This window comes from Euleptes europaea, chromosome 4, assembly GCF_029931775.1.
Source record: "Euleptes europaea isolate rEulEur1 chromosome 4, rEulEur1.hap1, whole genome shotgun sequence".
NCBI lineage: Eukaryota > Metazoa > Chordata > Lepidosauria > Squamata > Sphaerodactylidae > Euleptes > Euleptes europaea.
In genome coordinates this window covers 47,927,214-47,951,844 of record NC_079315.1, presented here as the reverse complement: position 1 = coordinate 47,951,844, position 24,631 = coordinate 47,927,214, and the positions used below count along the sequence as shown (strand labels likewise).

General features: G+C 43.0%; 1 protein-coding gene across 2 annotated transcripts in view; it reads left to right on the top strand.

Annotated features, from left to right (window-relative positions):
• The first annotated feature begins 1,224 nt into the window (after window positions 1–1,224).
• The window catches only part of KANK1 (KN motif and ankyrin repeat domains 1), a 38,272-nt gene continuing 14,865 nt past the window's right edge, over window positions 1,225–24,631 (top strand). The window contains exons 1-6 of one of the 2 annotated variants that reach the window (XM_056847977.1): window positions 1,225–3,851; window positions 10,093–10,308; window positions 11,026–11,128; window positions 11,510–11,734; window positions 12,599–12,686; window positions 20,112–20,331. In XM_056847977.1, the coding sequence (XP_056703955.1) occupies window positions 1,637–3,851; window positions 10,093–10,308; window positions 11,026–11,128; window positions 11,510–11,734; window positions 12,599–12,686; window positions 20,112–20,331 (3,067 nt within the window). In that variant the 5' untranslated portion in view covers window positions 1,225–1,636. The remainder of the gene's footprint in view (window positions 3,852–10,092; window positions 10,309–11,025; window positions 11,129–11,509; window positions 11,735–12,598; window positions 12,687–20,111; window positions 20,332–24,631) is intronic. The other variant, XM_056847978.1, reaches the window with a different exon arrangement.

Below are 24,631 nucleotides of genomic sequence, written 5' to 3'. Positions count from 1 at the left end.
ACAAACTGAAAAAGTGCAAATAATGCATATAATGAGTATAATACCCTTTAAATATTGTCTATTTTGTAAAAAAAAAAAAAAATTGAAAAAGTGATCATGCACCTTTAAGAGGCTGTTCCATTAAGAGAACAGCGTCTGCTGAAAAGGAGTGGCAAAAGGTTCCCCCTTCCATATCCAAGCTAAAACTGTGCACTAATTGGAGAAGGGCTCAGCCTATGAAACTTTGTGAACTGCTTGCCTGTATTTACACGAATGCCGAACATTTCTCATCACCCCATAAGGAAAAAGTTGAGAGGTCGGGATTTTTTCAGGCAAAGAGGTTGTTGACGTATGAAGCTGGGACTGCAGGGAATAGTCCAGGGTCTGTAGACTTTGGACAGAAGAGTGTTTGTCAGAAGCAGAGAAACCTTAAGGTAATGTAAATGAAAATCTGAAAACCTTTTGTGCTGGTGTTCAAAAATTCCTACCTTTTTTGTCAGCGGGAGAAGCAGGTTAAACAGCAAGAACAGGTTTTACTATTCTGCCTGCAGAGGCTGAGCAGATCTGCTGCAGTTTTATTTAGATTGCTTCCCTGCGACATGCGACTCCGGTGTCTGCAGGAAGCTGGCCTGACATCTGAGCTGGTAGTTTCTCTTTCAGCTGAGATATTTTAGACTGCACTGGAAACGGGTCTGGCTGCATAGTTTTTCATACATCACTGTATAGGGATATAAAAGAAGCTACATAAACAATCACAAATAAATCTGCTTCTAAGCGTGGATGACTGCTTCTTTCGATTTTGTGTAAAATCTAAACAGCTTTGTGCTGAACTGCTGCTACAAGGGTTATAATACTGGCAAATTGAAAGAAACTTTTTTTTATAAACCTTAGAAATCCTTTAAGCAGTATTATATCTCATTGTAATACTAAGGATTATTTGACCTTTCATAAGTAGCCTAGTATGTGTAAAACAATATCATGCTATAGTAGTAACATAAGATTTTCTTGAAGTATTTTCAGCAGAATAATGAGAGGGGTGTATAGTGGCTTATGTGAAATATGTGCCTATTTTAAGTTTCACTGATATAAATGGCATGTGTGTGCTAAAAATTTATTCAAGATAAAGTTTTATTGGGAAGATTCTCCAGTGTAGAACACTGATTAAACAAGGTTGAATAGAGTGTTTAAAACTATTTTCTTGTAGGATTTTCACCTTTTTTCTTTTTCTTTTCTTTTAGAAAGTGGGGAAGAGGACAAAGATCAGAAAGATCCTTATTTTGTGGAAACACCTTATGGTTACCAGCTAGACTTGGATTTTCTCAAATATGTAGAAGATATTCAAAAAGGAAACACTATTAAAAAACTAAACATTCAAAAAAAGAGGAAAGTGACGCTACCTTTTGTGACTGGCAAAAACACGGGTATCCAGTACAGTGGATGGACATCAAATGAATCTCTTTCTTCATCCAACAGTGATGAAAACAAACATTCATCATCCCTCTTTGCAGCGCGAAGCCAAGCAGCAACTTCAGTCTGCACAAGACCATCTTTGTCTTTTGAAGCTTCTCCAAACTTTTTAACCATCCCTGAAAGTAAACAGCTACTGCCTCCTTCGCCACAGTTGCCTAGACATAACCTTCATGTCACAAAAACTCTAATGGAAACACGGAGACGACTGGAGCAGGAAAAGATTGCGATGCAGGTGATCCCAGGAGAAACTCAAAGGCCCAGGCTTTCCAGTTTTGGAGCCATGGGTTCAACAAGCTCTCTTCCCTCCTTTGTTGGATCCAGTGGGCACAATCAGTTGTCTCAACAGTTTCAGAATGGGTATCAGGGAAATGGAGACTATAATGTTTATTTAACATCCTCTTTGGGCAGTTCCATCCGGCATAGTCCTTTGAGTTCAGGTATATCAACACCTGTGACCAATGTAAGCCCAGTTCACCTGCAACACATCAGGGAACAAATGGCAATTGCGCTCAAACACCTCAAGGAGCTTGAGGAGCAAGTCAAGACCATTCCTGTACTTCAGGTTAAGATTTCAGTTTTGCAAGAAGAGAAAAGGCAATTGATGGCAAAACTCAAAAGCCAAAGAATAGTCAACCAGAATGACACAGGCCATTTCAGAAAGAGATCTTATAGTGCAGGAAACGCAGAACAGTGGAAGCATCTCTCTCCAGTCAGAAGAGGTGGGGAACTCTATATCGATTGTGAAGAAGAAATGGGGAATGTGGAACAGAGCTCAGAAAAGGTAGAAGAGTTTAGGAAGTTGACTGCTGAAATGCAAGCCTTAGAGAAGAAAATACAGGACAGCAGCTATGATACCCCTTCTAACCTGAGAGTGAACCGTGAAAGTGTAATGAAAGAAAATAAGTCTATTGCTGTGGGTACAGAGGAAAATATGAATGATGTTGTTGTATATAACAGAAGTTTGAGAGTGTGCAAGGATGTAGCAATAGGGACTGAGAGCAAGACTAAAGATTCTAGTGTTGGAGTGACAGAGGGGATGCTTGGTCTGTCCACAGACGCTGAGCGAGAAATGGAGCTCCAGCACCAGACAATTGAAGCCCTTAAAGAGAAAATCTACCGGCTGGAGGTTCAGTTGAGGGAAACAACTCATGACAGGGAGATGACCAAATTAAAGCATGAGCTTCAGGCAGCTGGGTCTAGAAAAAAAATGGACAAAGCGCTGATGGCTCAGCCCCTTGTCTTCAGCAGAGCAGTAGAAGCAGTGGTACAAACAAGAGACCAAATGGTAGGTGATCACGTGGATGTTATTGATTCATGTGTAGGGAGCTGTCTCCAGACAAGTGATGTTGCAGTGTCCTGTGGGCCTGTGTTACAGAGTGCAGCTGTAGGTCCAGATGTGCCAATGAATTGGTGGATTGTAAAGGAGAGGAGAGAAGTGTGTGACCAGTGCACTGGGAGATCTGTTGAGCTGTGCAACAAGAGTGTGGGAACAGATATGAGCATCTGTGAAACTGGAGTCAATACAGAGGAGTCTGTGGACAATCTAAGGTTGCACAACGTACAGCTGAAAGTCGAAGTGAGGTCTATAGGCTGTGGGGATTGTCTGACATACTGCCCATCAACAGAAAGCGTGTCCTGCAGCACGAACACAGAAACCGGATGCAAAGCCGATTCTGGAGTCATGGCAGTGCCACGTACAGCTACCCAGGGAACCAATACAGTATTAGAAAAGAATAACCAGTTCACCAACACAGAAATGGTTTCCTTAACTGACTCCAGCACCAACACTTTGCTGAGTACTTCCGATAAACAGACAAACACTGTTATTGTGGAGATGCGGACTGTGGCTGTGGGAGATGGTAGGGTAAAGGATGTAAATACAGCTCCTAAAACTCGTTCCATTGGTGTGGGAACATTGCTTTCTACCACCGCCAGCTTTGAAAAACCTTCCCTACCGAAGACCAAAGATACTGGAGTGGGGCAGATCAGTATTAATGAGAACTATCTAGTTGGCCTGAAAATGAGAAACATTGCCTGTGGCCCCCCTCAGGTGTCGGTAGTGCCCCCCAGCACTAGAAGCATCGGTGTTGGAGATGAAGCTGTGTGTGAATCAGGGAGTCTGGTGTTGGACAATCCATTTCCTCTGCCTGAGATGAGGACTGGCTTAGACCACTACATTGAGCGGGTTCAGAAGCTGGTTCAAGAACAGCAGATGCTTCTTGCCGAAAACTACTCTGAGCTAGCAGAAGCTTTTGGAGAGCCTCATTCACAAATCGGCTCTCTCAATTCTCAGCTCATCAGCACCCTGTCTTCAATCAACACTGTCATGAAATATGCAAGCACAGAGGAGCTGCGCAGCTTAGATGTACCAAAACAGTGCACCGACAAAACCACTACAAACGGTATGCTGGGCAGACTTTTGTACTTTTAAATCTTGTATCTTGGTGCTATCTTAGAGGTGATAGTAATATACACACACACACACACACATTTCCACAGATTTAAAAAGTACATTAAGGCGACGTAGCTTCATTGCTACTGCACAGTATTTTGCGACCTGGGTGGTGATTGGTGAGCTTTCTCCCAGCAGAAGCCTTTTGGAAGGTGGTAGTAAAGAGATGGCATGAAGGCAATGGTCTTAAAATGCAGTTCACAAAACTGCTTACACCATTTTTTTTGCCTTGGAATAAAAAGACCAAGAAAGCCATTCCTGTGTTAATACTTTAGACGACACTGAAATTATGGGTGGTATCAATGCTTAAATACCTAATATAACTAAAAATACCCAGTAACTGGGTTATCATCTGTTTTGTTTCCCTGGGTATTTTACCTTTATATCAGGGGTGGGAAACCTTTTTTTCTGCCAAGGGCCACTTGGATATTTATAACATCATTCGCGGGCCATACAAAATTATCAACTTAAAAATAGCCTGCTATATTTGGTCAAACATTTAATTAACTCACCCCTAATGTGATGGCTGGAACTGCTTCTCTTTGGTGAGGCATGTGATGTTAGCTGGTATTGATGATGTTGCTACTTACAACTGCTTTTCCAGGTTGTGCAGATTTTTTAAAATGTTGATTTGGCAGCAGCTGCCACCAAAACACAAGCATTTCACTGTTACTGAAGTTAAGCTGCAGCAATCATTTTGTGGCTGGCTCTGCCTCCTGTGGCAGCCATTTTGCTTCTGCGCCCACCATGCCATGTCAAAACCATGCCAGGTCACAACTCTGAACTCTCCAAAGGAGAGCCAGCCTGGTGTAGTGGTTAAAAGCAGTGGACTGATCTGGAGAACCGGGTTGGTTTCCCCACTCCTTCACATGCAGCCTGCTGGGTGACCTTGGACTAGTTGCAGTTCTTTCAGAACTCTTAGCCCCACCTACTTCCCATGGAGTATGTTGTGAGGAGGGAAAGTGATTGTAAGCCGCTTTGAGACTCCTTAAAGGTGGGGAAAAGCGGGGGTATAAAAACTGACTCATCTTCTTTAAATGTTCCCACAGGCTCAAAAAGGCTGGGGATCCCTGGGTTAAAGTGCCAAAACTGGGGAAACCTGGGCTTAGCTCAATTCGCAAAATTAATGTTATATTCTTGTGCTTCCTTAAAAGATATTAGTAAATTTAATAAGGGTATAGGGTGGGGTGGTTATTTGATTGAGTTTTACTGCTGTATAGTTATATTATTGTTGGGATTTAGATTAGAATAGAGTAATTGCTTTTGACTGGACTGTGAGATCTAATGCGGCCAGGTGTTGATGGATCATGGGAGGCCAGCAGTGGATTGGGGATCCCAGTTATTGTGGAGCATCGGAGGTATGGAGGTGGGAGCAGATAGCATAAGGGAAGGAGTCTGAGATATGGACAAGCTCGGACCCCTTCCAAACTGTGTCCCATCCCAAGCCAGGATGGTAGGGGGCAAGGAAAAAAACATCTCCGACACTGTTGCTGTGCAACTCCAAGTCCATTAGCAATAAGGATTATTTTACATCGTAGGGTGTGGACATGGTGTGCGTGATCAAGACCTGAGTGCAAGAGGGTGAGACTGTCACCTTAAAAGATCTTGCTCCCCCGGGCTTCTTGGCCCTCCATCAGTCTTAGACAATGGGCCGGGGAGGGGGGAGGTGCCGTTGCTTGTCCAGGAGGCTTTCTCATTCAGGCCTCTACCTAGCCCAGAGATCTTCGGCACTGAATGTGTGGACCTGGTGTGGGAAGTTGAGGAGAGCTTGGCTATCTGGGAGGTGTACCGGCAGCCCAATGCACCAACAGATACCCTATTGAACCTGCTAGAGGTTATGGCTGGCTGGGCCTTGGAGTGTCCCAGGCTAATAGTTCTGGGGGACTTGAACATCCATGCTGATGCCACACCTTCATTGCAGGCCTCAGACCTGGTGTCATCCATGGCGGCACTGGGGCTCTCCCAATTTGTTTTGGGTCCCACACATCAAGCAGGCCACATGCTGGATTTGAAACCAGGCTCCATGGTATACCTTGGAGCTCTGAAACTTGAAGCGGAAGCTTAGACAGCTAGAGCGAGTTTGGCTAGCTCTCGCCTGGCTCAGTTCTTTAGAATAATTAGGTTATTTTATGTCCCTTTCTAAGGGACAGCCAAATGTAACTGTTAAATTTAACTCATAGCTGTGAGACTTTTTTGCGGATAAATTCTTGCTGCTCCACTGCAACCTCCCTGCCAACCTTAACACAGTAATGGAACTGGAGGCCCCATCTTCTGGTCCAGTTTTGGGTCGGGGACAGAGGGCAGTGCTTAGGAAGGAGGTATTGCAGCAGCACGCTTTGGTGTGCGGGGTCCCAAAATGCGCGTTCCTCTTCCCCATGTTATTTAACATCTGTATGTGCCACCTCGCCCAGCTTGTCCGGAGTTTCAGGCTGGGTTGTCACCAGTATGCTAATGACACCAAGCATTATCTGTTGATAGACAGCCACCCAGACACACTGGCCAAGTGCTTGGATGCTGTAACTGGATGGCTGAGGAAGAGCTGGCTGGAATTAAATCAGAGCCGGAGGTCCTGTGGCTCGGCCAGTGTGGTTCTGGGGTGGAATGCTGGCTCCTGGCTCTTGACAGTGTGCAATTAACATCTGTGCCCACCGTCAAGAGCCTGGGTGTGATTATGAGGGGGTGGTCATCTTGGCCATCTTCTGGGCATGGAGTATGGGGTCACTGGGTATGTGTGGGGGGAGGGAGTTGTGAATTTCCTGTATTGTGCAGGGGGTTCGACTAGATGACCCTTGTGGTCCCTTCCAACTCTATGATTCTATGATCCTTGATGGCTCCCTAACTATGGAGGCTCAGTTCGCAGCCGTGGCCAAGGTGGCCCTTTTCCCTCTCCGCTGGGCCAGGCAGCTGGTGCCCTATCTCTCCTGCCCAGACCTAGCCATGGTGATCCATGCAATGGTCACCTCCAGGTTGGATTACTGTAACTCACTCTATGTAGGGCTGCCCTCGAGAATGATTTGGAAACTCCACCTGGTACAGAATGCTATGGCGGGGCTCCTTACAGGTACCTCTCCTCAGGCACATATACAGCCAGTGCTCTGACAACTGCACTGGCTCCAGTTGGAATACAGGATCAGGTTCAAGGTGCTGGTTTTGACCTTTAAAGCCTTACATGGTCTGGGACCTTCGTATCTGCGGGACCACCTCTCCTGGTATGCCCCTCAGAGAGTTTTGTGTTTGGAAAATGATAATCTCCTGGTGGTCACCAGCCCTAAGAGTGTGCAGGGCCAGGACTTGATTGGCCCTGGTTCCGGCCTGGTGGAACTCCTTATCCAACAAGACTAGGGCCCTGCGGTATCTCAAACAATTCTGCAGGGTCTGTAAAACGGAGCTATTCCACCAGGCCTACAGTTGAGGACAGCTACTGTTTCCATCTGAGCTGGCCTCCCTATCCTCTCCCTCACTGTATTCTGTATTATGGCTGTATATGGGGGGCCCTGGCTGCTGGTTTCTTAGGTTTTTTATTTCATGAGCACCATTGCCTATTTTATCAATTTTGATGTCTGAAATTGCATATTTTATGGTTTTATTACGAGGATTTTATTGTATTTAATTTAGTTTATTGTATGGATTGCATGTTGTGAGCCACCCTGGGCCCAGGGTTGGCCGAGGAGTGAGGGCGGGGTATAAAACAAATAAATAAATAAAGTCATTCTCAATAGCATGATAGCATTCATTAGGGCATTTATATTTCAGTTACTTATTTAATATAGTATATTTTAATTCTGTTCTGGTATGTCACTGTGTATGTGTCATTTAATGGAGCAGAAAAATGTTCACCAAGTGAACAAATAAAATGGTCTCTCGCCTCTGTTCCATGCTGTAAACTGTGCAGTGCTTTAACGTGTCAGTTTAAAAAATATATATCAAAGGAGAGCCAACGTGATGGAGCAGTTAAGTGTCAAGTCACCAGCTGAGTTCACAGACTGAAAGACTTGTATTTTCACCCTTACTGTACTGTTTTGGTTGAACTTGGGCTGGTCATTTTCATACTCAGGGTTGTTATAAGGATACATTGGAGAGAGGGATATACAACCCTTAGTTCCTTGGAAGGAAGAGTAGGGTAAAATGTATCAAATACTTATTATTAAATACTTATTATTGATGAATATTTTTTAAAAAGAAGAGCCTGCTTTGCATAATGGCCTCTAATTGGAAGACTTTAATTTCTGTGTAGCTTGAAGCCTAAGGAGTCTGTCAACACAAGAGAACTGGTCCGCTGTTTCAGGACAGCTGCACTCCACAGCTGGGATGTTCAGACGTACTCTTCTGTTGAAGCAGTTTTAATGTATATGTTGCTCTGATTCCCTCCTGCTTTCTGTCTTGACTGGAGTTTTGCTAGCTTCAGTCAGATAAAAAATAAATTATTCTTGATTACATTTTACTCTGCAGTAGTTACCATTGTTAAAACACAGGCAGTTGGATTCTGCACTCAGTAAATATTTAGTCAGTAACCATCCTTTTTTAAAGCAGACTAATAATGAAAGGCCTAGAAGTAAGCAAAGCAAATAAGCATAGAAGGCAACAGTGGGAATAATGCTCAGAAGAGAAAGGAAAGGAAGTCAAAATATAAATTTTACTATGGTGTCAGTGTGACACACTAGAATCTGTATTACCTTGTGAGTTTGGGGAAGGTTGTTTTTATGTACAGCACATGCCTTTCTGTAGTAGAGGCAGTCATATAGCACACAGCCATGGATCACATTCTAACAGGTGGCTGTTAGTAGGCAAACGGTTAGCTTCTCTCTGCTGTGTTCTTTCCTTTTCCCCTTATAGATATTTTATATTGGCTGCCTTCAGGAAGCATAGCACATCCTCTCCCATTAAAACCCATTGAAGCAATATTGCTGTGGGCTGTCCACCCTTCTTCTTATGCTTCTTGGAAGAAAGGAAGGTCAATAGGCGAACGGTGTCTTTTAGGCAAGACCTTGAGGCATCCCACTAGCCTCTTCAGTGATGTCAGCAGCAATGGTAGCTTGAATCCTCCCTCTCCCATCTTCATTATGTATTGAAGATTTGTTTTCTATCTAGGTATACCCTGACCTGGATGGCCCATGGTAGCCTGATCTCGTCAGATCTCAGAAGCTAAGCAGGGTCAGCCTTGGTTAGTATATGGATGGGAGACCACCAAGGAATACCAGGGTTGCTATGCAGAGGAAGGCACTGGCAATCCACCTCTGTTAGTCTCTTGCCATGAAAACACCAAAAAGGGGTCGCCATAAGTCGGCTGCGACTTGACGGCACTTTACACACACGCATACCCATTCAAACCAAGTTCAGTGTACTTCACTGATTCTCTCCCCCATCCATTGTTTCAGTTTAAATACTCTTGGCTACTGGAAAAACATTTATTAAAATGTGAAATTAATGTGTCTCTTTTTTATTTGTGTTTAAACTAAATGCAAGTGAAACTTGCAAAATCAGATCCCAATTGGTTTGCACTGGCAAATTTTCTGAATCACCCCCCCCCCCCAAAAAACCCCAATGTTCAGGGCAGGTGAAGGGGAAGTATAAATATACAGCGTGGGATATGTAGAAGTGAGTTGTCTATATTACTCACAGATTATAATGTTCTGTCTTTCCCAGATAAAGACATTATATGGGAATGTGAGGGAATATTATGGTCAAACAAAACTGTGTTTATATATGTGCTATTCAAATGGGCAAATACACGTTACCTGTTTTTTGTTCCTGTTTTATTCCACTAGCAAAGTTCAGTTACGTTGGTAACTAAACTGACTGCTTCCACATACATACTGTCCTCTGAATTGGTGTAACTGTGATTTATCTCTGACAAACTTCAAAAACCCTTCTTTAAAGTACCATCCAAATATGATTGGTTCATTATAGGAATCCCTTCTATCATCTCTATTCAAAAGGCATATTAGTGAACATCCAATAGTCATGTTACTTTATGTGTTTGAGAAGACTTTTTCCACAGAATTGCACTTTTTCTGCTTTCTGCTTATCGTTCATATCTATGTAGTGGAGAATTTGTATCTAAAGTTAACATGGGTATCTTTAGAGTAGTGTTCAGCAAATGAAACATTTGAAACTGTATAAATAAAAATGTTAAAGCAACATTTTAGTTTGGCAAAACCTTATGTAGTAATCCTTTTGTTCTTTGCTAACAGAAGATAATTTGCTGTATGTCCCTCGTGGCCACATTGGCAGTTCACGTTTAGTTTCAAGCTCTTATGTGTCGAAACTAGGACCAGAGGTTGGAACCATAAGTAAAGAGAAGGCTGCCATGGTAGGAACAGAACAGGACCAGAAAGCCTCACCTTCCCAAGACAGTACAATGTCTCCAATTAATCTTACGGATGACCAGCTTGCCTCTGGACTTTATGGTAACTGTCTGCTGTTATGTTGGTCTATAAAATAATCATTGGTTTAATCAATATGGCTTCTTGCTTGCATAATTATTTAGACAAATATTATAAGAAGAAACATAATTAATACACAAGTGTAATTCACATAGGAAACAGGTTGTGTCCCCTAATTCTGTTTAATATTTTACTACTGCTGAATGTAAAAATCATGTCCAATTTAGTGCCTTCCCAGCAGCCAAAATATAGTAATATCTCTTATGCCTTAAAATAAAGAAAAACTATCAATACTAGCTATAAAATTTACTCAGTTCCCACACAGTTGGTGATGCATTTGTTTTTTGTTCATGGGATTCATGTTTATTGTTCTGTAAACTAATTATGGTTCGGTTTGCCTTTTGATATAATGGATTAGGATTCCTTTGTCAAGAAAAATGAACTAGTGATACTTCTTACAAATTGTTGGATCAGTATGTTTATCTTTTATGGGATGGGTACAAGTAAATGTAAACATTTGCTTGTTTGATGTTATTACTATGTTTCAATTCTGTACTACATTTTAGAAGTACCATATGATGCATTCATTCTTTTGTATACAGTTTCAGCTGTCTGCACCAGGACATCTTAAATCTGTAAGTTAAATGGGAATCGCTTGACTGAAAGGTCTGAAAGCACACTGTACGTAAAGGTTGTGCAAAGCCTTTACTAATATAAGCTCGTGCCATTTTTTTCTACTAGTATGTTCAAATGAGAGTATGTTGAAGTCGATCATGAAGAAGAAAGATGGGAACAAAGATTTGAATGCAAAGAAGAATCTGCAGTTTGTTGGTATAAATGGAGGGTAAGTAAAGTGCTAGGTTTGACACATACCTACTATCAGCAGTGGATGTAAAAGAGCAAAGTATCAAATTTAAAAATGGTCCAAATAACCAAATTTAAGTGGAAAGGAAGAGGAAAAACCAAGACTGCATTCATACTGTGGCAGCCTAGACACTTCTCCATGCAGTTGCTTTTTTATACAATAGTTACTCCTTCCCTGAAAGGGTTCCAGTTCAGACAACCATGAGCTTTACCACAAATATACTTTTAAAGCATACTGTAAAATATAATATATGAGCCTTTGGACCAAAAAAGCTATTTAAGTGATAGGAACGTATGTACAACAAGTCACTTGCTTAGCACTGAATAACAGTGTATTGATAGAAAATACCTTGTTACCTAGGTATGAAACAACATCGAGTGATGACTCTAGTTCAGAAGAAAGTTCCTCTTCAGAGTCTGATGATGAGTGTCATGGGAAAGGGTATGTTCAAATTGAGGAGAACGGCAGCTTACTCAAGGTAGATGGACAGCAAGGGCTAAACAGCAAAGATGTAAAGTCTTTCCATGTGGAAGAACAGCATCAGGTTCAAGAGGCTGAACCTGAAAAAGTGGAAATTCGTGAGAGGTATGGTACATCTCTCTAAAATAATGTATAGATTAAAAACAAGACCCACCCACATTCTGAATATTTGTATGAGTAGAATTTTCAAAAGGCCTTGAACTGTCTACATCTTTTGCTTTTGGGCTGAGCCTGACTTCAGACTTGTCAAGAGGCCAAAATCTATATACTTTCCTACTTGATAATTTGTGCATTCTTTAAAGTTGTGTATGTCTCTATAGACATAATCTTGCCTGTAACTTCTAATTACTAGAGTGCTGAGGCTTCCTAATGTTAAAAGTGCATCTTCTCTGTCGCTGCAATGCTATAGTTCTGCATCAAGCTCTTCTATCTGCCTGTTTATCCATCTTTCTTTCCTAAATAAGACCTCTCCCCCCCAAAAAAAATTTAAGTCCTTGGTTTTTAATTATCATTATCACATAACAGAATTTTTAGCTTGATTCTAGCTTCAAATACTGAAGCTTTGTCTAATCAAGAGCCCAAATTTATTTGGAAACAGTTGTGGCTATATTAATTTGAAACTGTGTGCTCGTACTTCTTTAGAGCCTATATGCTAGTTGTAAAGGCTTGAAGATGGTGGTGGGGAATTACTAAAATGCCTGTTTATGCTTCTGAAAAGATTTTGGGAAACCTGGGGGGAGGTAGAGTGTTTCACATAGCACTCCTATGGGACCAGTCATGTGTTCTTGATATGAAGTCTTCTCAATATAGAGCATGGCTGCACTGACTCCTGTTGCCTGAATATATTTATTGTTTTGTTTATTTCTTTACAAAATTCCAAATTTTAGTTTGATGAATCAGGGGCTGGGATGTTTGTGTGTGTTTTGAAAAATTGCAGTTGTCTAAAATTGCCTTTTTTTCTTTCTTCAGATATGAGTTGAGTGAAAAGATGTTGTCTGCATGCCATCTGCTTAAAAGCAGCATTGATGATCCAAAGGCAATGATCAGTAAAGAGATAGTAAGTGCGGTGCAGCTTCGTAAAAAAATTAAAATAAAATAGGATATAGAGCCAGATTACTTGTTGCATGCAGAGCTGGGGTGCCCAAGAGAAGCAAGAACTGCTGGTTTCATACAGCTGCAGGCTAAAATGAGCAAAGAAAACCTTCACTTCGCACATGGTTGCTGTGTCTTGAGTTCTTGATCAGGTGATACAATATTTGGCCAGACCATGGAAGGGGAATCCTTGGAAATAGTAGGCGCCTCCCCACCCCCAGCCACTCCTGCGGATTGAGTCCAAAACTGTTCAGGGACTGTTCTGGAATGCAGTACACTATATTTGTGTGCTGCAAGGAACTGACCTATTAAAGTGAAGTATTCAGTCCCTTAAGTTAGAACAATGTTGCTTTGCCTCTGCAGTGTTAATTTTAGTCCTGTCTTCAGCCCACGTATCTTCCCCAACTTGGCTACGCTGGTGGTTGTTGCAGCCAAAAAAAAAAAAAAAAGATGGTGCATCAAATAGACTTCTCAGGACCACATATGTACAACACACTGAGGTTGTTAAAAGCGGCACTGCCATTTGCAGAGCCATACTTTTGACCTGGGTGTTTTTAATTTGTATGGGAAAGCACACAGGATAGGGAATTCACATTCCACTTGATTTATGAAAATACAACATTTACGTTCTGATCTGGAATGCACTTTGCCTCTTACCCAACATAGAAATAAATGTTCTTTCTGTCTCTCTGTTTGGAGTGGGACTGAAGTGTGTTTTGTGCTGTGCAAACAAGCAGAATAGAGCTGCTTGGCTGGTACTGCACTTCAGCCTCATATGTTTTGAAATACCCTTTCCTTCAGCCTGATTATGACACATTTAATGAGAAAATGTAAAAACACAGGTACATGTCACCATAGAGAGTGTTTATACTGTGAAATTAGGGTTGCCAGCTCCAGTTTGGGAAATTCCTGGAGATTTGGGGGAATGGAGCCTGGGGAGGGCGGGCTCTGGGGAGGGACCAAAACAGGGTATAATGCCAGAGAATGTACCAAAGCAGCCGTTTTCTCCAGGGGAACTGATCTCTGTCATCTGGAAATTGGTTGTAATCCTGAGAGATCTCCAGGCTCCACATGGAGGTTGGCAACCCTAGGTGGAAATGTGCTAAAATGTTTTTATTCTGCTTTCCTACTGCAGTGGCCTCCAACACAGTTTGCAAATCCAGTCACAAAACCCTTAAAACAAGGAATTAAGACTGTAATAGCAGAGAGCCTAAAAAGTAGAACAGTGACAGAGCACCATTTTAAATGTGAAGCTGAATAAAACCAACCATAAGTAAATCTTGTGAAAACTATACAGAATGTGCCTGGATTCTAAAAAATACACTGTTCAAGATAGAGGGGAAGGAAGAAGAAGAGTTAGTTTTTATATGCCGACTTTCTCTACCACTTAAGCAAGAATCAAACCAGTTTACCATTCCCTTCCCCTCCCCACAACAGACACCCTGTGAGGTAGATGGGGCTGAGAGAGCTGTGACTAGCCCAAGGTCACCCATCTGGCTTCATGTGGAGGAGTGGGGAAACAAATCCAGTTCACCAGATTAGCCTCCACTGCTCATGTGGAGGAGTGGGGAATCAAATCCGGTTCTCCAGATCAGAGTCCACTGCTCCAACCCACCATTCTTAAACACTATGCAACACTGGCTCTCACTGGCAGCCATTACAGAAAAGACCCACACATATAACTTCCAGAGATGGAGAACGGACTGGGGAAAATATCTTAAGTTTTATACTCTCTAATCTATTCAAATATGGTTAATTCTGATCTAGATTTCATGGGCAAATGAATATTTAATTTACTGGCACATATGTATTGCTGCTTACCTCTTTTTCTGGCTTTTACAGAGTTAGGTTTCATTACTTACAGCACATTGATACCTGAACTTTATTTATTACTTCGTTTATACCCTGCCTTTCTCTTCAATGGGGACCCAAAGTGGCTTCCTAGAATCATAGACCTGGAAGGGGCCATACAGGCCATCTAGTCCAACCCCCTGCTCAATGCAGGATCAGCCTAGAGCAGGGGTGGGGAACCTTTTTTCCGCCAAGGGCCATTTGGATATTTATAGCATCATTCGCGAGCCATACAAAATTATCAACTTAAAAATTAGCCAACCAAGCCCCAAGCAAGCAGCTTCCCCAGACACCCCCCCGGCATGGGCAAGCAGGCAGGCATCCAACCGGTGGCACACTCACCCACCTGGTGGCACAGAATGGTCTGTTCCACCAGCCGGGTGTAGACATCCAGCCTCACGCTGGAGTTGCTCCTGCTCCGCATGGTCGGGGCCGGATTCTACAGTCGGCTCCTGTTACCTCCACCTGCAGGGGTGAAATGAGGACACACTGGCTAAGAACACGCCCCCGTGCATTCTGACCTGGCCCCCTTTAACCCTTCCATTGTTGCCACTTCCATCCCCAGCCTTCTTGTAATACAGAGGGAATATGTTTCTCCACAGCCCGGGTGGGAAGGGGTTAACACAGTTTCTTGGGCGGTCCTAGCAGCTCCATAGCTAATGACTCTTCTGCAAGGGAGAAATAGGGTTCCTTTTCTCAGCAAAACAAACTCACATCCGCCTTGAATATTCCTGTCCATGGGAGGGGCGGATCGCCAGTCTTAGATCCTCCTGAGCCAGAGATCTGCCAGGACCCACGAAGGGCCAGACCAAATGATTTTGCGGGCCTTAAACTGTCCCCGGGCCTGACATTCCCCACCCCTGGCCTAGAGCATCCCTGATAAGTGCTTGTCCAGCCTCTGCTTAAAGACTGCCCTAAGTAGCTGATTGCACTGTCAAACAACTCTTACAGTAAAAAAAATTTTCTAATGTCCAGCTGTTACCTTTCTGCCCACAATTTAAACCTATCAATCCTTTGTTCTCCTTTCCTCATATTTGTTTTATCCTCACAACAACCCTGTGAAGTAGGTTAGGTGGGGAGAGGTGCCTCATCCAAATTGCCCAGCAAACGTCCATGGCAGAGTGGGGATTCGAACCTGGTTTCCCCAGATCCTAGTGTGATGCTCTAACCACTACATTGACGTTCTAACCACATTGGCTCACAACTTCTGCTGTATCTTCCACTTCTGTATTAAAAGTACAGCCTGCACTCATATTCCTTGCTGTGCTCTGAGAGCCAGCCTGGTGTAGTAATTAAGAGGGCAGACTCTAATCTGGAGAACCGGGTTCGATCCCTTCGCATGAAGCCTGCTGGGTGACCTTCGACCAGTCACAGTTCTCTCAGAACTGTCTCAGCCCATGTGAAGGCAGGCCGAGGCAAACCTCCTCTGAATGTCTCTTGCCTTGAAAACCCTATGGGGTTGCCATAAGTCAGCTGTGACTTGATGGCACTTTCCACCACCACTCTAGAGTACCTAAATGCCCCTTATATATGAACAGGCATGGAGTGGTTTCTGTTTTTCTGAAGCCTCCTCGCCACAAATATACTGATTGTGTGAGTGGAAGGAGATTGACAAAGATATTCCTTTCTGTGTCTATCACCAGCACTTGCTCTGCATTCTCAGAACTGCCATGTTTGTTTGCTCCGAAGCTATTTTAGAAGTATAATTTAAAGTCCTAATAAAGCATGTGGTAATGTTAAATACATAGTATAACACAGTGGTCAAAGTGATTTCAATATAATGAAGTGTTGCTAGAATACTAGAAAACTGCAAGATTAGTCAAAACAGATAGATATAAGTGGTGTAGTGTTCTCCCTCTGAGGCGAAGGGCATCTTGGAGACATATGGATGATTCTGTTCCTGGTGCTAAGGTAGGCAGGAAGTAGAAAATTTTCACCCCACTTCCTGTTTCCTGCCTGGAATCACCCTCTGTCTCCACTTTTCCTTCCTGCCTAGCTAAAGGTTAGGCAGCTGATCAGGTTGCTCCAACTGCAACCCCCTTAGATATGTGCAAGCAGGCTTCTAAGCCTCCAGCAATTTAAAGAGCAAGCTACCTCTGCCAGATTTTCCGCTCTCCCCACCATTGGAAGAAGCAGCAAATGATGGCTGGCCCTTCTGATACTGGAGTAGATGGATTCCTCCGGCTTGAGGACCACGTGTCCGGCCTCCTATCGGCCGCATGGGCTCCCGCGGAGGCAGTCGAGCTGAAGACCTCCAGAATGGCCAGCAGGGCCCCCACGGTGGCGGTGGAGCCCGCAAAAGACAAATCGACCAGCTGGGCCCCCGCGGAGGCAGTGGAGCCCAGCAGCAGTAACAGAATGGCTGCCCGAGCCCCCACAGAAGCGGTGAAGCCCGGGAGCGGCAGATCGGCAGGCAGGGTCCCCGCAGCGGCAGCGGACCCATGACTAGCAGAGTGGCCAGCAGGACTCCCGCACAGGTAGTAGAGCACAGAAGTGGCCAAACGGCTTGCCGCACCCCTGCGGGGCCACAGGAGCCACAGAAGAGCGGCACAGGCAAGAAACGAAAGAAGAAAAAGGACGCCAGCACAACCAACCTTAAAAAGCCCCACCAAGATGACAACGCTTCAGCTAAGGCTTGTTCAACCCCCGCGGGCAGTGAGGACTCTTGGCACCATCCACAGGCGGTAGAAATCCTGTGCCACAAGGCGGCTTCCCCGGGGAAGGCTCCCTCGCCCAGCAAGCGCAGCAAGAGACCCAGGCAGGAGCTGCAGGACCCAGCAACTCCTCCGCACCAGCCAGAGATGTCTCAATGCTGCGGTGAGCTACAGGGACCCAGGCTTTGGACATGGGGGGTGGGCAGAAGGCTGAGGACCTTCTGGCCCTCATGAGGCGCACACTCGGGGAAGAGTTCCCCTTCCTTCAGGCAGCCAATGCTGCATCTTCGCAGGGGTGGGGTGTCCCAAGCCTCGTACCAGGATTCCTCCCTTGAACCAGAGGAACATGAGATTGAGGGCCGTACCCACTGCCCCAGAGACGTGTCCCCATGGCCCACCAAAACAGAATGAAAAGCCTGGCCCCCACAAAGCCCCACACGTAAAGAGGACTCACCAGACACCTCTGTGGCCTTGGAGGGGGAGGAAAGGGAGGATGGAGAATTCTCTTCAGATGAGGAAGAGCCTTTAGTCTCCACAGACCAACACACCAGGTTGTTTGCGGGGGAGGATTACCAGCACCTCCTCACCAAAGCTATCATGGCTCTTGACCTCATAGAGACCACAGAGCCAGGGGAGGAGAACAAGACCAACTCTCGACCAAAGGGACCCAAAGAGTTTTTTCCCAGGTCTCAACCCTCCGGCAAGGTGGTCCCCTTCCCCGAGTTCTTTGAGGAGGGGGTCAAATGTGAATGGGAAAGGCCAACTTCAAACAGGCAGTTCCCAAGAGGTGCCATAAGCTTATACACCCTGGCACCACACACTATGGACATGCTCAAACATCCGCTGGTAGATGCAGGGGCATAGACTTTCCAATTTCTCAGGGGGGAGCTGGGGCTGGGCAAGCGGCATTGCTATGACATCATAGGGAGGAGCCAGTGACATCACAGGGAAGGGCCATGGGGGATTTAGGGAGGGGCTCCCCAAAAATTTAGGGGGGCTTCACAGAAATTTAGGGCGGCTTCAACAAATGATCTTCAGACAGCTGAATTACAACTTTAACTTTTAATTAACAATGCTGTTTCTTTATTTACATTTTTTTAATTACAGTAAAATCAAACATTCTCCCTTTCAATATCCAAAAACATATCCCAATGAAGCTGTAGTCGGGCAGCATCCAAGTCAGTTTTGTAAAAGTTTAGAATGTATGTACTATCATCTTCTCCTATGGCAAACTTTTCAATTTTGCCACACATCTGAAGGAAAGCGATTGTGTAAACTGCTGTAGATGTTATCAATGACTTCATTCAACATTTTAATGTAGAAATCTTTAGGAGATTGAAACTGGTGAGGATCACACCTGGTATAAACCCATTATGCAGGCTTTCTGCACCTAGGAACAGTAGGACTCTCTAAATCAAAGTCTTTTGCTGTCATGACTGTCTGTGACCAGAACTGTTCAAAGTTGTTCCGCAGTTGCCTTGTACTCTCCTTTGCAGAAGCAAAAAAAAAAAAAAGCTCTGCTTGATGGAACTGTATATTACTTTTTTGAAGAGCTGTGTTTAATGTGTCCAAACGACCAAACACAAGCAGCACTAACTATAGTATGAGGTAAGTAGCAAATCTTAACAAGCTTTGTGCATATGCATCTGCTTTTGCCCCAGTATCTCCTTTCTCCTCAGAAGATTCCATGGTGGTCGTAATTAGACAAAGAATGGAGAATAAAACTGCTGCTATCATACTGCCCTTGTACAAATCTATGGTGAGACCACACCTAGAATACTGTGTACAGTTTGGGTCACCCCACCTAAAAAATGATATTGCAGAGTTTGAGAAGGTGCAGAAAAGAACAACCAAAATGATCAGGGGGCTAGAGCAACTGCCCTATGAGGAGTGGTTAAAACACTTAGGGCTGTTTAGCTTGGAAAGAAGGTGGTTAAGGGGAGACATGATAGAGGTATATACAGTTATGCATGGGATGGAAAGATAATATTAAAACACAGGGTCATCTGCTGAAGTTGAAGGGTGAAAGATTCAAAACAAATAAAGGGAAGTATTTGTTCACACAACACATAGTTAAATTGTGGAACTCCCTGCCCCAGGATGTGGTGATGGCTGCCAATTTGGAAGGCTTTTAGGGGGAGTGGACATGTTCATGGAGGATAGGGTTATCCATGGCAACTAGTTAAAATGAATACTAGTCATGATGCATAATTATTCTTTCCAGAATCAGATAAGCATGCCTATTATATTAGGTGCTTTGGAACACAGGCAGGATAATGCTGCTGCAGTTGTCTTGCATGTGGGCTTTCTGGAGACACCTGGTTGGCCACTGTGTGAACAGACTGCTGGACTTGATGGGCCTTGGTCTGATCCAGCAGGGCTCTTCTTAAATTTTTATGTTCTTATGAGCATGCCTATAGTACCAGGAACGGAATCACCCATCTGTCTCCAAGATGCCCTGCGTACCTCAGAGGAGAAGGAACTTTCACAGTAAGTAATCAAGGTCCCGTTTAAGAGTGGTGGTTTGGAGTGGTGAAGTCTGATCTGGAGAACCGGGTTTTATTCCCCACTCGTCCACATGAGGAGCAAAGGCTAATCCGGTGAACTGGATTTGTTTCCCCACTCCTACACACGAAGGCAGCTGGATGACCTTGGGCTAGTCACACTCTCAGTCTCACCTACCTCACAAGGTGTCTGTTGTGGGGAGGGGAAGGGAAGGTGATTATAACCCGGTTTGATTCTTCCTTAAATGGTAGAGAAAGTCAGCATATAAAAACCAACTACTCCTACTCCTCCTTCTTCTGAAAGAGATGAACATTCAGTCAGTATGAGACACACTGTGATAAATAGAACTTATCTTTGAACTCGCTGTTTGGTTTTGGCAGAGATCTTCTTTAAACACCATCCAACACGAGTGGTTTCGTGTGTCAAGTCAAAAGTCAGCTGTTCCTGCAATGGTTGGGGACTATATCACCGCCTTTGAAGAGGTTTCTCCTGCAGTCCTTGGACATGTGATCAATATGGCAGATGGAAATGGCAACACTGCTCTACATTACAGTGTCTCCCACTCCAACTTTGAAATTGTGAAACTGCTTTTGGATGCGAGTAAGTTGACTTTTCTGATGATTTGTTTTTGCCTGATCTGTACATATACCACCACATCCCATTAATATTGGCTTAAGCTCTAAGACATAGCAATGCAGTATGTGCTGTTCACCTTCTCATACACAGACATACTCTCGATCCATCTGTGGGAACTAGTATCACTGTTGTTTCTAATTTTTGATTCTCTAGATCCTAATACCACCTGGTTCAGATACCTGTGGAGACACACATTCTCTTCAAGGCAAGGGTTTTTCATTCCAGTTTTCAGTCTTTTGCTCTAGGAGGTCCTGAATGTTGTTCTGTTTTAAGAACAGAGCTTTTCATGATGTTACCAACCCAGGAATGTCTTCTGGGAAACAAAATTGCCACAGCTGGATATAATAAACTCATTTATTTCATTTTTACCTTAGACCCAAGACATCTGGAAACTTCTAGCTTCAAAGATTTTTGCAGCACTTTGTTCAATAATCTGAAGTGTTCTGCAGCCCACAGGTGCATATCACTGAGCTAAGATATGGGAAATGTATTCTGTATTTCTCTTCTAGCCATGTGAACTAGTTGGTTGCTGGTCACTTAACTGATCCATCAAATTGGGTACAGGTTTTTCTTTAATCTTCTGCCAATTTGAAGGGTTCCTTTCAGGTTTAACTTCTTCCACTTGTGTGTTTACTAGGTAACTGAAATCTTACAGGTGTAGTGAAGTGATCCCCAACATTGTGCCCATGAGCACCTCAGGGCCTGCTGATGTGTTTTTTGGCACCCATCGCCTTCTCCCCCAAAGTAAAGAGCCAATCCTGGCTTTTCTCCACCTCACTGAAGTAGGATGTGCTTCATAACAGTCCAGGAAGCATCACCTTTGTGTCCTCGGAGGACAACCCACTTGGAATGAGCTGCCTCCATCACAGCCCTTGGCTTGGAATCTCCCATTTTGTGGAATCTACCCATGTTTTGTGATTGGATCTAGTTCCCATGGGGCAGTCCCCATTGTAGATGGTGCACCCTGTCCACTTAGGCAGCCATTTTATGATGGTGCCCATGACTTATTCTAAAAATCCAAAAGTGTCCACCAACAATGTTAGGTACCTCTGTCATAACAGGTAGCGAACTACAAATTAGTTGGATCAGCAGGATTAGTTGGATCAACTGGATCGGCTTAGTTGGATCTAAATTAGTGGCAATGCACATGTATGCTTTCTCCATTCCTCCCTTCATTTGTTGTCCAGTCCAGCCTATCTGCCGCTTTTAAATGCTCATCTCTTAAAAAATACATGCGTGTTTTGTTGAAGCTATTTTTACTATGCCAGGCATTTTACTGAAGTATGCAGGTTCCTTCTACCCCAATATTATTTTAAATAAAAGCACATTCCAGCCTACTGGATAGCAAATTAGTAAGCCCAGTGGAGTCTCTTTGTAAGAACTGTGGGGAACCAATGATAAACTGATGTACTAGGAATGAACAAAAGCATCAGTACCACTAGTTTCTGGCACTTTTGTGGCTAATACTAGGAAGTTTCTTACCCTTAATTGCAAAGGGCTTAACAAGCCTATAAAAAGAAGAAGAATTACAGATGTGTTGGTCAAAGAAAAACCTGATGCCTTGTTTTTACAAGAAACACACATAAAACAAAACTTTTATCCTGTTCTGAAATTATCCTGGTTCCCCTTCCAATATGCTGCTGCAGGTAGCTCTGTCACGAGGAGCTTGGCGGATTAGTTAAAGAGTCCTTAGAATAGAATCCAGAATACAGCCAAGCTACAAAAGCCAGTGATTGTTTATTTACAGTGCATAAAATCCAACTTACACACTCTCGACACTCCATCAACTATCTCCCGCGCTGTTGGTACATTTCACAGTACATTTATACAGTTTCAGGTTTACAGGAACCAATCAGCATCCAGCTGACTCATTTAGCTTAGTCATTGCACCTTCTTGCAATCTCCAGAAATTTTAATTTTCAAGTTCAGGATGTTATAATAGATAAACAGGGTAGATATATTTTTGTGAAAAGTAAGCAAAATGACAACAATCTGACCTTATGCTCCCTTTACTCTCCCAACTCAAAACAGATAGATTTCATTACCACCACACTATCTAAACTTGACTCCTTTAAAAATGGGGAGGTAAGTGTAGGTGGTGACTTTAATTATGCTTCCAGTGTAAGCTTGGACAGGTCTAAATCTAATCTGAGAGGTACTCGAGGAGATAATGAAACTTCTCTATCCAAGATCTTAAGAAATATCTGTCTTTTTGATGTCTGGAGAAAACTCTATGGCATTTTACTCCCCTGTACACAATATCCACACCAGAATACACCTGATCCTTGCATCCTATTATTCAGCCTCTCAAATGGTACAAGCTGATATTGATGTTAAAGCATGGTCAGACTATGCATGGGTATCCTGATTGCTGTCTGGGAAAGAAAATGGTGGAAAAGGACCCAATTGGAAGTTGAATAATTTGCTTTTATTGAATGAAAAGGTGGTTCAAGATGTTAGTTCAGAAATCACAGAATAGTTCAGGTATAATGAAGACTGTGGGGTGATTCCCTCAGTAGTATGAGATGCATTTAAATCAGTACTTTAAGGGAAAGTCGTCTCATTAGCATCAGGCTGCAAAAAAACAGAGAGAAAAGGAAAGAAATGAACTAATCCAAAACAGCCAAGTTTTAGAATTTAAACATAAACAAACCAGTAGTAAAAAAACACTCTCGAAACTATATCAGGAAAAAAACAAATTAGACCTCCTGGAGACCAACAAAAAATAAAAATAATTACTCTATTTAAAGCAAAGCTATTGGGGAAAAGGGCCAAGAGCCAGTAAATTGTTAGCCAGAAGGGTAGCCCAAAGGCAAGGAATTAACTAAATTGGAAAGATAAAAGACTCTAATTGCTTTTTAAAATTTAGTGATAAAGAAATAGCCAATGTTTTTGCAGACTACTATTCACATCTGTATACATCTGAACATCCTAGTGTAACAGATATTGAACAATTCTTGTTGAAACATACTAAGCATAAACTAAAAATAGAGCACAAGGAATATTTAGATGCCCCAATCCCTGAAGAGGAAATTAAAACCACAATAAAAAGTCTCTAATGTAATAAAACTCCTGAAAGAGATGGGTTTACAGCTGAATTTTACAAAAAAATTAAAGATCAGTTAGCTAAACCGTTAGTAACTACATTAAATGAGATCATGCAAAAAGGTATAATCCCACAAACATGGAAAGAAGCAAGAATAATTGTTCTGAAAAAAGAAGGTAGAGATGCAACTTCAGCATCTTCCTACCGTCTAATCTCCCTTCTAAATCAAGACTCGCAAATATTCACTGCACTCTTAGCAACCAGACCTAACACCTAGCAATAGTTCACCATGGCTTCAGATAAAACAGAGCTATAGCCCCGAAGTCTCCCTAGAAGACATGGTGTGGCAAACAAACTCAGTAAGACCAAAAGGAATAAAGCAGAACCCCTTTCTTACAGCTACACTGCAAATCTGGGATAATAGAAGGAAAGTCTTGGCTCCAGAAATGTCACCGGCTTCTACAATAACTGGCCAAACCTTCTTCCCACCTGGACAGGAAATAAGCCTCTATATACTTGGGGGGGAAAGAAAGAAGCATCTGTAAATTAAAAGACTTGTCTGAAAAGGGTACATTAAAAAGTAGGTAATTAGACATCATGGTAGAAGGCATCATGGTGAAAGTAAAATTTATTGGTTTCAATATCTGCAGTTATTGCATTTGTTCCATACACAAGCTATCCAACAAAGTATTACTAGACCGTTGACAACATTTGAGGCACTGATACTGAATAGAGAAACTTATTGTAAAGGTATTATTTCAACTTTATACAAAATTTTTAAAGATAACTCTCCTTTGACTCCTTCATATACTAAGAAGTGGAAGAGAGAAATCAGTTCTAATATCTCTGAGAGCGACTGGACATCTATTTGGAAGATGTACCTTATTAAATCAGCTTCTACCAACATTACAGAACTAGCTTGTAAAATCATGAGCCAGTGGTATCTCGCGCCCTCTCATCTTCATGATATCATACCAGGGCACTCAGGTGTATGCTGGAAAGGCTGTGACAACCCAGCTAATTTTCTGCACTGCTGCTGGTTATCTTATTTTGGGACAAGATCTTGAGAGAGAGAGACTTAATCACACAATACAAAGTTCTTCATGATGCCTTCATTGTTTTACTAGAAAAATTTGATATACAACAACGCTCTACCCAAAAACTGATTCCAATACTACTACTGGCAGCAAAATTTCTGATTGCCTCATACTGGAAAAA